This window comes from Hippocampus bargibanti, linkage group LG08 (assembly GCF_051943395.1).
Source record: "Hippocampus bargibanti isolate YZ-2025 linkage group LG08, ASM5194339v1, whole genome shotgun sequence".
Taxonomy (NCBI): domain Eukaryota; kingdom Metazoa; phylum Chordata; class Actinopteri; order Syngnathiformes; family Syngnathidae; genus Hippocampus; species Hippocampus bargibanti.
In genome coordinates this window covers 26,536,283-26,548,728 of record NC_142741.1, presented here as the reverse complement: position 1 = coordinate 26,548,728, position 12,446 = coordinate 26,536,283, and the positions used below count along the sequence as shown (strand labels likewise).

The 12,446-nt window shown below is 45.1% G+C and overlaps 1 protein-coding gene across 1 annotated transcript; it reads right to left on the bottom strand.

The window, feature by feature from the left end:
• Nucleotides 1–26: 26 nt before the first annotated feature.
• On the bottom strand, nucleotides 27–12,438 carry prpf40a (PRP40 pre-mRNA processing factor 40 homolog A). The gene is made up of 26 exons (XM_089003012.1): nucleotides 12,390–12,438; nucleotides 10,851–10,994; nucleotides 9,515–9,595; nucleotides 9,051–9,069; nucleotides 8,946–8,962; nucleotides 8,819–8,860; nucleotides 7,746–7,856; nucleotides 7,486–7,606; nucleotides 6,812–6,836; nucleotides 6,483–6,713; nucleotides 6,301–6,409; nucleotides 5,173–5,237; nucleotides 4,923–5,087; nucleotides 4,738–4,846; nucleotides 4,520–4,670; nucleotides 3,843–3,976; nucleotides 3,661–3,775; nucleotides 3,489–3,580; nucleotides 2,722–2,838; nucleotides 2,359–2,496; nucleotides 1,519–1,614; nucleotides 1,351–1,437; nucleotides 1,191–1,281; nucleotides 1,067–1,128; nucleotides 536–688; nucleotides 27–421 (listed from the first exon to the last, which is right to left on the bottom strand). The coding sequence occupies exons 1-26, from the start codon at nucleotides 12,390–12,392 to the stop codon at nucleotides 332–334; spliced, it is 2,568 nt and encodes an 855-aa protein (XP_088859138.1). The 5' UTR covers nucleotides 12,393–12,438; the 3' UTR covers nucleotides 27–331.
• Nucleotides 12,439–12,446: the final 8 nt, after the last annotated feature.

Below are 12,446 nucleotides of genomic sequence, written 5' to 3'. Positions count from 1 at the left end.
GAAAAAGAGAAGGAAAGAAAGCTCAATTAGTTTGTAATGGTCCAATTTTATTCCATTGAAGGCCTGAATTAAAAGGTGGCGAGCTGCCCTCACTCACATCCAACTTTCACACTGGGCATTTCCAAGTTGCTGCTTCGAGCAACTTGCAACTAAACGTTGCTGATGGACAACATCAGCAAGCACTACACAAAGCCTAAACATCCAAAATCCAAATCAGGAACGCGATTGGACAGAATAAAGATCCTTTGAATCATGAAGTTCAGCATGACGCCTGGAGGGGGGGACAATGCAAGAGTGTGAAGAAGAAGAAGAAGAAGAAGACGAGGCGTCATCAAGGGGCGTCCAGCTGCTCCAGTAAAGTTCGCCGTCTTTTCTCCAGTTCGCCTTCGCTCAGTTCGCTTCCGGACGTGTCCCAGCCGCCCTGAAACAAAAACAAAAACAAAAAGTTGCTTGCTTGCTTGCACTTTTTTCTCCTGCTTTGTGTCAACGACGCATTGAAGGCGGCGTTGAAATATGCAAATGTGCAAATGGGGACCTCCTCCTTGGCGGCTTTGCCTTTGGGCGACTTGTGTTTGGCGTCCGAGTGCGACTTCCCTCGCCCCTTGTCGCCGTCTTTATCTTTGTCGTTGTCTTTGTCCCGTTTGGCGTCTCGTCCTTTCTTGTCCACTATGTCCGATTCGGGGGAGCCCTGGTGGACAAACACATATGGCATCAAGCCATTCTGACGACAGTACCCCCCTCCCCCCTCCTTAAAGGACAAGCGACAGCATTTTTTGGTGACATCAGAAAAAGGTTTGATAGCATGGAAAATAGCCAAAAGACGCAGGCTGACATTTTGAGTCAAATATCAAAATGACTTCAAGTGTCCCACAAAATGAGCTCGGAACTGGGCAGATTCAGAAAGTCGCGCCCCCGTGTTCGTGACTTAATTTTTTTGGGTGATTGTAATCTAATTTTAACATAAAAAAATGCTGTTGGCAAGACTTGCCGTCCTCTTTTTTTTGTTTTTTTGTGGTCATTACATTTGGTCTCTGGGGTTGACCGAGATGAGCCTTTGCAAACTCACAGACTTGTGTCGTCTCTTCTTGGCCTTCTTCTTGTGCTTCTTGGACTTCTTGTAACTTCTCTCTATGGGAGGGAGGGGTCAAAGGTGAGCGGCGGTCGGTGGGTCCTTCTCGTTGGCGACTCACCCGACTCAGCACTGGAGGAGCGCTCGGAGGGGCTTTTGGACGCCGAGCGCTTCTTTTTCTTGTGATATTCCTCCTCTTCCGATTCGGAGCCCTGAGGAAAACACGGCGACGCGCCATTTGGAAAGGTGCTGATGATTAACCACCCTGCCCCGCCACTGACCGATCGAGAGCGAGATCGCTTCCTGTGGTGCTTTTTGGACTTCTTGGAGTGCTTCTTCGTCTTGGAATGGTGATGCTGGCACTCGTGCTGTCCAAAAAAAGAGAAACAGAAAGAAAAAGAAATAAGCACGAGAGCTGATTCAAGTGGTGCTGGCGAGTCGGGCCGCACCTCCAAAACGTGCATGAAGTCCTTGAAGATCCTCTTCCTCTCCGACTCCAGAGTGACATCTTCGAAGGGCGCTTCCTTCACGAACCTCTCCCTCACCTGGAAAGAGCAAAGCGGGCTCGTGAAGAAATGGATCCCTCGGCAGTGCTCGGCCTGGGTATCGCCCCATTCAAAATCCTCAAGTGAAGACTGGCCGCCTTTTCCTGAGATGTTTCGGTGCCTCTACTTTAGCTAGGCTCGGACAGGAAAGTACATCTTGCGGATTTGTCTTGCTCAAAATGAGCCTTCAAAATAAACTGTTTTGGGGTATTTCTGGCATTTGTACATTTTTTTTTTTGTTTTTTGTTGCATGAACACACATTCCCTGCCAGACGATGTGCAAAAAGTGTCCACTCCGGCGCCAGCCAGGGTTTTTGTCACTTTCACTCCAATTGCGGTACCCACGCAAGATTGACTTTTACGACTACATCAACATTTCATTTCAAGTTATATCATCTAAAACACAAATCAACTTTCACCATTGAAATGAATGGAAATGGCATGAGATGAAAAATGCCACAGCCTTCCTCACGAGAAAAAGAAAATGGCCTCCAATCCGAAGGACGATTGGGATGTTTTTTTTCGTGTGGCCGAAAGGTGATTCTTTTTTGGCCAGTTTTAAGTCTGTCAATTGATATTTGCTGAATTTATGAGTGAATCAATGAATGAATGAATGAATGAATGAATGAAAAATGACTTGTTTTGGGAGTGAATCAATCAATCAATGAATGAATGAAAAATGACTTGTTTTGGGGGTTTCCATCTTGGTAATGCCCCCCACCCCCGCCGGGCTGGCCCACTTACGTCTTCCCAGGCGTGGTCGGGCTCCAGGGCGGGCGTGGCCTGCTTCAACATGGTCTTGAAAGCCGCCTCTTTGCGCTTCATCTTCCTGGCCTCCTCCTTCTCGCGCTCGCGCTCTCGGGCTTCCGCCTTCTCCAGCAGCTGAGACAAACACATTGATTGACATGCCGGAAGCCCATCAAGTCCTCGGAAGACAATATCTGGTCTTCCATACACGTTAAGACACCCTGGTTGGAATCATTTGTGGCGTGTGTCGCTTTAAAAAGGTGAGGGCTCAATCTGGTGAGTGACGTGGGTGTCGGCTCTTTCTGGTCAATGCTTAAAAAACAAATACAGAGCAGGCGAAAAAAATCAAGAAGCGCTTACGCTGTTGAAGGCCAACTTGATGTTTCCGGCGTCGAGTGTGGTGGCTCGCTTGTCGGAGCTGATGACCGCGCCAAAGTCGTCAAAGCCGGTGTTGACTTCCACCAGGAAGCTCTTGTCCTGTGCAAAATAATTAAATAAGAAAGCTAGCTAGCTAACTAGCTAGAGAGAGAGAAATAGCTAGAAAGAGAGACAGCTAGCTAGCTAGAGAGAGAGAGAGAGAGAGCTAGCTAGCTAGCTAGCTCGAGAAAGAGAGGGAGCTAGCTAGATAGCTCCCCCTCTCTCTCTCTCTAGATAGCTAATTAGCTAGATAGTTAGCTATCAATGTCATGACAGAGTGATTCAAACGCGGCTGTGGATTTGATTGGCTGAAAATGGACCAAAGAGGATATAACTATCCTATAGACTATAGGTCTTCCTATATAACTATCCTATAAAATGCTAGCGAGCTACATAGCTACCCATCTATTTGCTATCTGTTAGCTAATAGCTAACTAGTTAGTTAGTTAGCTAACTGTCTAGCTGGCTATCTATTAGCTATCTGTTAGCTATTTCTCTATCTATTTGAGTTACTTCTGGGTTGAGTGAACGCTAGCGCGTGTGGCTGCCGCTGCTCACCCGCAGAAAAACTGATGCTGTGACTGTAAAGTGACCTTGAGAGTTTTGAAAGGTGCTTATAAATGAAATGGATTATTATTATTATTATTATAGATGGCTAGCTAGCTCGATAAAAGAGGGGTGAAGTAAAATGTGGGTGAGTGGCAGGTCACCTTCAGGATGTCTTTGATGATCCTCTTCTCGTCGTGGTAGCGGGCCTTCAGGTCTTCCACGTAGAATTTGAAAAGGTCCAAAGGGGTGGAGCCTGCAGACCACCGCAAACAAAGACAAAGTTGTTGTTTTTTTATGGTGGGTGTCGTCCCATTGGGTTAGGGTTGGTCTTACCCGGTTGTCCCAGCATGTTGGCAAATCGGATGTCGGAGCTCAGGGTGGGGTACATCTCCATCCAGGCCGACATGGAATGAAGCTGGCCGTGGTCGTGGAGCTCGTCCAGAAATTTCTGGGGCCAAAACATGACATCGGGTTGACGCGAGGAACCGGGCCGCCTGGCGGGGCGGGCGGCTGACCTGAAAGCACTCTCGGTTCTTGCGCTGGCGTCTCCTCTCCCTCAGGAGAGTCTTCTGCTTGTCCTCCTCTTCCTCCTTCTCCAAGGCTCGGATGTGCTCCTCAAAGCAGATCAGCGCGTCTTCTTTGTCCATGTCTGACGGTTTCAAAAAACAAAGAGAAATAACGTTGACAAATTGCAGGAAAAAAAAATACAAGTTCAACACTAAACGAGGGTCTTGCAACGTGACCCCTTCAAAATAAAATGTGGTTTGAAAAGAAACAGGAAGAGCACACAACCTAACGGAAGCTCCTCCATCCACTTCAACATAGCTGTCATAAGATGGCACCGAAGCGTCTACAAAGCCACTCAACTCCTTTCTACATAGTTCCTTGTCACCAAGATGGAGACATGGTTCTCTGCGTTGTCATATCATTTTGTTCTTTTGAGCTCAAGATGGTCGCGATCCCAGCGCTCTTTGAGCTAGGCTCCAGCACCCCCCGCGACCCTCATGAGGAATAAGCGCTACGGAAAACGGACAGACTTCAAGATGGCGCGGCAAGAGTGGCTGCCTTTACAGCAGCTCCTGTATTTTGTTCCTTTCCTCACTTTGCCGCTGTTACAGGTCAATGTCTCCACTGCCAGACTAAGAAAGGCCAATTGAATCCAAACAAACAGTTTTTGAAGACTTCTGCATACTTTGGAGCTCTTCGTCCTCTGCAAAGGTGGGATTGTCGAGCAGGTACTGTTGGGCCTCTGACCAGGTGGTGCGGTAGGTGACGTTGGCCATGTTGTCCAGAATGTTCTTCAAAGCTTCCCAGTTTCTCTTCCTCAGCTGCTTGGCTTGCTCCTGAAGGCGGACAAAAAGGCGGTGGCGCGTCAGCGGGAGCCGGAGGCTCGACGGGGGGACGCCTCACCTTCTCTTTCCTGGCCAGGTAGAACAAGACATCTTCGTAGATCTCCTGCCTGTCTCTCTCGGGGACGCAGGTCCACACTTCCTGGTCGTTGAACATCTGCTCTGCTTTCCTGCAAAAGGCCCGCACGCTCAAGTCCGTTGACTGTCGGCAACGTCAGATGGACGAGATCTGAGGTGCGAGCGTACTTGTAGCGGGTGGTGGAAGTCATCTTGTCGTGGTTTTCCAGGAACCTCTGGAAGGTCTCTTTGGACTCCTTGTACTTAATTCTGGCTTCTTCTTTCTCTTCTTTCTCCGTTTGGACCTTGTAGGCATTAAACGCTTGCTTCTTCTCGCTTAGCTTGGGGAGAGCGCTTGAGAGGTGAAAAAAAAAAAGAGAAACAGAAGGTCAGAAGGCTGGTCGGCGGGCGGTGAGGCCTGCGGAGGAGAACGTGTCACCTGTAGCGGGCGTCATTGATAATCAATTTCATGGCTTGTTCCCATGAAGAGTTGGAGGACACGCCCTGGGGGGAAAAAAAATGAGAAAAAAAAAATGTCACCCTTTTCCTCGGCGTGAACAAAATCAATTGTTTTTTTATTCGCAAACGTCCCAAAAGGGACTTCAAAAGAGGTGGTGTTCAGTCACTTTTCCGCCCGGCAACAAATCAACTGCAAGCTCCAGTGGGGTGTGCTAAGGAATGGAATGGAATTCAATGGAATCGTTGCTTGATTCAGCCTCAGCTAGTGCGTCATTTAAGGAAAAAAAATAACCCATCAACAGGATACTCATTATGGGATGTTTAGCACACCAACATGGAAACTGAAGTCCAGATTATTCATTAAGCCCCCCCCCCCCCCCTGTCCCACTGAACGTGTATCCCATTAAAAAATAATCGTCCCTTTTAATGACTTTTTAGTTCGGGTTGAAAGGAAGGCACTTAGCGCTGTCGGATTTGAAATCGAGCGCAAAGCTAATGAGGAAAGTTGATGACCTGGAAATTGGTCAGTCAAACCCAAATATATTGCTGCTATGTTTTTGGGGGGAGGGGCCTGCGGGAATTTGACTGGCATGATTTCGAATCCAAGTTGCAGCTTACAAATTTCATTTGTTTTGTAACCGAGCTTGTCACTCAAAAATTGGGACCTAAATCAATATTCACCATTGAAATGAATGGAAATGGCATTAATAAGTTCCGGCCACATGAAAAAGAAAAAAATAGGCAAACCATTTGGGGTATTTCTGGCATTTTTTGAGTTATTTTTGCATTAACTCTTTCACTGCCAGACGATATGCGTCAAGACAAAAATGTGTCCACTGCAGTGCCACGGTTTTTGTCATTTTCACTGAACTATTGTTTCAGGACGACAATTCTGCATAAGAAACAGTAGACTTTTGTTCTTTCATGAAAAAAGAGAGTTAATTCCAAAGTTATATCGGTCTGTAGTTATATGAGCTTGAAATGGGGGTGGCTGTCCAAATTACAATGCGATACACGCATATTGGTTTCTATAGCGCTTTAACAAGAGCTGAAGCTGAACATGGACAAAAGGGCTTTATCGGCACCCCCTCGGGAGGGGGGCATTTACCTTCTCCTTCAGCAGCTCTTTGAAGGCCTGCTTGGCTTCCTCCTTGGTGTTCCACTTGAAAACCTTCTTCTGAATTTCTGGCCGCGGTTCTTCTTTCTTGACTTCGGCGCTGGAAGGCGAAGGAAAGGACAAGGTCATCCCGTGGACACTTTCAGACCACAAAATGGATCAGCGTCGGCGACCTGATGGGAGCCTCCGCGGCGACGTTGCTCTCCGAGTCTCCCGCCGCCGCCGCTGCCGGAACGTCGGTGGCTTTGACTTGGGGTGCCTGCTGAGCGGTCGCTACGAACGTTGGATCCTCGGGGAGCGATTCCGCCGGTTCCGCCTCGGCGGCGGGGGTCGCCGACGCTGGCGCGCTTTCAACTTTGGGCACGGGCTCGGCGGTGATGGTGGCAGCCGCGACTTCTGGTGCCCTACCATGACACGGCAAGATGCTTCATTTATTACAAATGAAAAATCACATGATAGGGGTTGAAATGTAAGCCTGTCGGCGATGCGTGACAACACTTACCCATTTTCCTCCGCTTTGATCATGGCTGAAATAAAAGGGGAAAAAAGGCTTTTAGTCATGAAAAAAAATTCTAAGCACCTCTTGGGTGCCGCCATCTTTCATTTGGGCATAAAGAAAGGCAAAATGAGCCCCAATTTCACATTGTTATTTCAATAGAATGATTGCGACTTGATTTTGGCTTTACTCCCTGGTGCTTTCTACTATCTTTGAGACTACGGTGATACCTCGGCCATGAACGCTTTAGCTCACCAACAAACGAGGTGCGTGTTTGTGTGACTTAGCGTCCCAATACCAGTGCGCTAAGTCGACCATTGCTACGTGTGGCTAAGGGTGTTTCTGTGTCGTCTAAGCAACGGTATCAGGCAATAGAAGAGGTTGAAAAACTTAATACGGTATATTTGGTGTAGTTTTAAGGCTTACTTAGTAGAAAACGATGTTTTATGGGGACCTGGGAACGGATTATTCTCACTTTTAATGGTTTCTTATAGGAAATAAATGTTTGGCAGAGCAACTTTTCACCTTACACACACTTTTAATCAACCAATTAAGTTCATAAGCTGAGGTATCACAGTACTTTATTTCCTGTATATGAAAGTTGTCCATGTTAAGCGCTTTGTTATAGCGTTAGCCGTTTTTAAAGGGCTATATAAATCTGTATTGTATTGTGTCTTTACCTTCCAGGTCCTCCAGTTCTTTGGGCTTGGTCCACTTGGACTCTTTTGTCTGGGAGTTGTAGTAATACGGCTTGCCGCTGTCTGACTTGTACTCTTTCCAAGGACATTTCGATAACATTTGCTGAAGGACACAAAAGCAGTTTCATTTTTCTTTTCTTGCATAGAAAAAGCAAAATGTTCAGAAAAAAAAAAAAAAAAAAAAACATGTTCATGTTCAGTACGCAACAACTTTGTGCGAACCAATCAAAGCAATGACGTACTTCTGCGGGAGACTTGAGATCTTCGGGTTTCTCCCAAGTGGATTGCTTGCTTTCCGTGTTGTAGTAATAGGTTTTGCCATCCAGTGATTTGTGTTCGGTCCATACGGATTTCTAAGACGGAAAACAAACAAGAAATAAATCATCCAAATTCAATAAAATAGGAGGAGAATGTTGGATTAAAGTCTCAAAAAGCAGCAGTTAAACAGCGCGACTGTGATGAATCCATGACATCATGTTGATCCGCTTGGAATCCGGATTACAATCATTTGGGATTTTTCAGTGTAGCAGATTGTTTTTCTTTCATTTGGACGTTTAGTTTGATTTATTTTCAGCCATTGATCCTGAAAGGCAAGATACTACTAAAATACTAAAAAAAAACACAAGTAGGATTGTTTGATGACGCAAACTAAGGACTCGGGACATTTTTGATTGAGATTTTAGAATTTCAAAAAACAGTATTTAATTATCTATTGATTGATTAACTCATTCACTGTCATTCCCAAATGTATTCGGAAATTGAACATTAGACGTGGAGCGCCATTCCCGGAATTTGTTCGGCTTTTGGTTTTTCTTGCGGGGTGCCGATAAAGCGCCGGTCAGACCTCTGGCAACGCTTCCACGAGGGGGCGGCTTTTGCCTTTTGTTCATGTTAGTGCTTTGTCACAGCTTCAGCTATTGTTAAAGTGCTATATAAATATGTATGTATTGTATTGTTTTGGAAATCCGCCCCCATTTCAAGCTCAGATAACTCCAGACTCACATAACTTAGGAATGAACTCTTTTTTTTTTTTTTTTTTGATGAAAAAAGAGCGTAAGGTTTCTTACGCTGAATTGAATGTTGATGTCATCCTAAAAGTCAAAATTCGGTGGTTCCTGCAATTTGAGTGAAAACGAAAAACCCTGGCACTGGAGCGGACACATTTTCGTCTGGCAGTGAATGAGTTAAGAATGTGAGTTGTTTTTCTTCTTGAATTTTCTAACAAAGATACATTTTTGTTATGCATGAGTCTATATTTATTTGTATCCAAGCATTTTGCTAAATGTAGCGAACTGCTAGTTGATGGTGCACAAACCTTCTTCGGCTGTTCTTCCTGTGCCGATCCGTTCGTTGTAGCCTGCCCCAAAAACAAATCAGATAATCACCATCGGCAGCAGCTTTTGGGGATGAGGCCGGGTGAAAATCACCAGGAATCAACTTACCGTGGTTCCTGGTGCAGCTGTTCAAAGTAAAAAAAAAACACACCAAGTTAGACTGACCTTTAGGGGGAAAAGGGGGCCTGTCGTGAACTGAAGGCACTTACTTACCTGGGGTGTCGACACCAGGCTGTTAAGGAAAAAAAAGAAAGAACAATACAATGATTGAGCTGTATTCTTTTTCCTCCCCCCAACCGCTCCAAAAGGATGAACGACGAAAGCGTCCGAGGGGAATGGTGGCTTTGATCAACGCAAGAACAAACGCTTTTCTACAAAGCAAAGCTCTCATGAGCGCAAAAGCGTCCCCGCCGACACAATCCAGATGATGAAGTGGATTCCATCTTGGCTCACTCTGGCGCGGGCTTTGACTAACCGACGCTTATTCACAGGAACATCGAACAATATACGACAACACTGATTTCATGAAAAGACATTCAGCGGTTGAAGCTAAAGTGCCCCCCCCCAAAAAAAAAAAACCACGGTATTTTCATTTTTCTCAAGAACAGATTGTGTTGCTTCCGTGTCGTATATTACAAACAAGAAATGCTTGAGGAGGATGGAGAAGAGTTACCGACCGGGCCGGCGGGCTGCAGGGTGGCCGCCGGCAGGCGAGGAGGCAGCATCATCCCCATCATGGGCGGCATCATCCCTTGGATCTAGTCAAAGAAGACACCGGGAAAGATTCAGCTGGCATTTTCAGAGCCCGGAGACAAGGTGCTGCCATTCATGGGAAGACGGGCGGGAAGGAGGTGAGAGGGGAGCGCGACGGTGCGGCGGCGGCGGCGACTCCGTGGTGTGATGACACCGCTTCATATGCGGCAAAGCGTCGCCGCGCCAACGGAACAAACTTTTGCCACACTTTGTATTCCACTCGTTTGGATCACAGATGTTTGCACAAAAATGCTCCATTCTTAGAAAAACTCAACACGCTGTGTAGGGTGGCATCGATGTACTTACTTATTCATTTACTTACGTACGCACTCATTTATTTATGTATGTATTTATGGATTTATTGATTGATGTGTTTTGATGTGATTTGTTTGTTAATTTATTTGTTGAGCTATTTATTTCTTTATTCCTTTCTGCTGTGTTACTTCCGGGTAGAGTGAACGCTGGCGCAAATGGCTGCCGCTGCTCACCCACACAAATAAATAAATACATTCTTATTCCGTGACTGTGTCCTTGAGAGTTTTGAAAAGCGCTTAGAAATCAAATGTATTTTTGTTATTCAAGAAAAAATGTTACATGCAATACAGACACTCCCCAACATTCAAGTTACGACGTTACAGTACATACGAACATTTTTGCGGGCACAGTATGGAAATCCCTCTACCCAGTTGACGCTCCAGGAGGACATGTCGCGTAACAAAAAGTAATGGCGGCTGGCACATAATTCGGTAATTATGTGCCAGCAGCTTCAGTAATGGCTTACCGAAGACCCAAGGCTATGTCGACGTACCGAAGCAACTTACAAACAAATTTCTGCTCGCAACGCATCTGGTTCATAAGGTGGGGAGCGTCTATATATTAATTTGGCTCTACTGCTAACACTTTCGATTCCATCACTGCAAATGTCATTTTACAAATGTCTGTCACATTTAACGTTAAAAACATGAAGTACCGTGATTTCCGGACTAAAAAGCGGACCAAAAAGAAAGAAAGACGGTACACAGAAAATGTTTTCAACGTTTGACTAATATACCTTAACCAGTTACGTGGCAGCAACACAGCATGCATGACGCGAGTAAAACAGCCCCAAGAGGGCTGGTAAAAAAAAGAAAAAATGTTGCATAAACCGCAGGGTTGATAGCTTGTGACAAAAGTCGCGGTTTATAGTCGGGAAATGACGGTACCGAAAAGGCCAAATGGTCATTTGCCAACGGGATGTAAACAAGATGTTGCGAGACTGACCTGTCCCAAAGGAGGAGCCGACATGGATGGCAGCATACCGGGCGGCATCATGCCGGGCGGCATCGAAGTCATGCTAGGCGGCCGCTGCCCCAGCGGGGGCATACTCATCGGAGGGAAATGAGGCGGTATTCCTGGTGGTCCCATCTACAAAGAAACACATTGACAAGGAATACATCTCGCAAAGATGAGTTTGTCGTCTTACTTGTCTCACTTCACCCTTTCACTCAAAAACTAAAGTTTTAACCAATGGACTTATAAAGCAGCTCCCTGCATAAGGTACGGCTTAGCCTCCGAGGAAGACTGCCGTGAATTTGGAAACATCACACATTAGTGGATCTCCAAAAAGTCAAAGGCGGTTCAATTGATCCTTCTGCGATTACAGTCGACATCCAAAAACGGGTGTAGAATTGTCCATGTGACAAGGGCGCACCAAAAGCACTAGTCCTTTTTTAAACAAAATAATGATGGTGACTTTTTCAGATTTTGGAGTCGACAAATGCTCCAAGTTAGATGGAGTTAAAAAATTAAACCAAGGGTTTTCCCAACTTTTATTCATTTTATTTTTAACCACAATATTGAAATGATTGTTGTTATTTTTTAAAAATTGAGGTCAACTGTTTACACATACATGTTAAGTTTCAGAAATCATCAATTGGGAGATTTTCGTACTCGCATTACAAAACTGTAAATCAGAAGTAAATAAAACACAAACATGTTTTCATTGTTTATTTATACATTCAATTACAATGAATTGTTTTTAGATTCATCTTACGAACGAACTGTCTGTATTGTGTCAATAGTAGCTTTATAAGGTGAGTGTTGTGGTCAAAATCAAGAGTCTCCCGAGCAAATCGCGAGACTCAACTTTAACCGGGCAAAATGATTTTGAAATCATTTACCGTGTTACATTTCTTTAACTAATAATGAAAAAAGCATTTTTATAATGATAATTGTCTTACTAAGGTAAACCCGCTTGTCATGCAAACAAATGAACTCGCTTGCTGAAATGGTGATTTAGATCCATGTGTACCATTTGAAAAGTTCGCAAACATTTGACATGATAAGAGACTTCAAATAGATACAAACGTACATGTGGCGCTTTGTAACTCGGCAAGTAATGAAAGACTCGGTCTATACTCTGGCAATCATGTGGGATAAACCATTGAACGTGTCGCTTTCGAGAAAGATCCAGGACACTTATGATGCTTCTGTTATTATATATTGATTACATTGACCCCGTAACGATTTACAGATTTACTTCTGACCAATGCGCGGTCGTACTACGAAAAAGTAAAAAAAAAAAATCCAGGAATTAGCCAAGCCTTCAAAGCAGTGTATGTGTGTGCGGTCGCGTTAGCATCATGCTAATGCGCGATGCTAAACCACATTTTCGAGGCCTACAGGCCATTAATTTTGGTAAAATTGCATCGTCTAAACACACCCTGGCTAAACAGTAAGCACCAGCGAGCAAAAATTCGATCCTAACTTCTTCCAATCATGCCGCAAGCGCCAAGTTGTTTTGAATGGTCGAACACTCACCATGTTGACCAGAGGGAAGCTCCGAGCAACTGAATGGGCACGTCGCAACAACGAGCC

Excerpts from the sequence above, each read along its gene's own strand:
- prpf40a (XM_089003012.1), bottom strand. Across the intron at positions 7,607-7,745 it reads ATCTCAAGTCTCCCGCAGAA|CAAATGTTATCGAAATGTCC; the intron begins GTACGTCATTGC and ends TGTGTCCTTCAG. Across the intron at positions 1,129-1,190 it reads CTCCTCCAGTGCTGAGTCGG|AGAGAAGTTACAAGAAGTCC; the intron begins GTGAGTCGCCAA and ends TCCCTCCCATAG.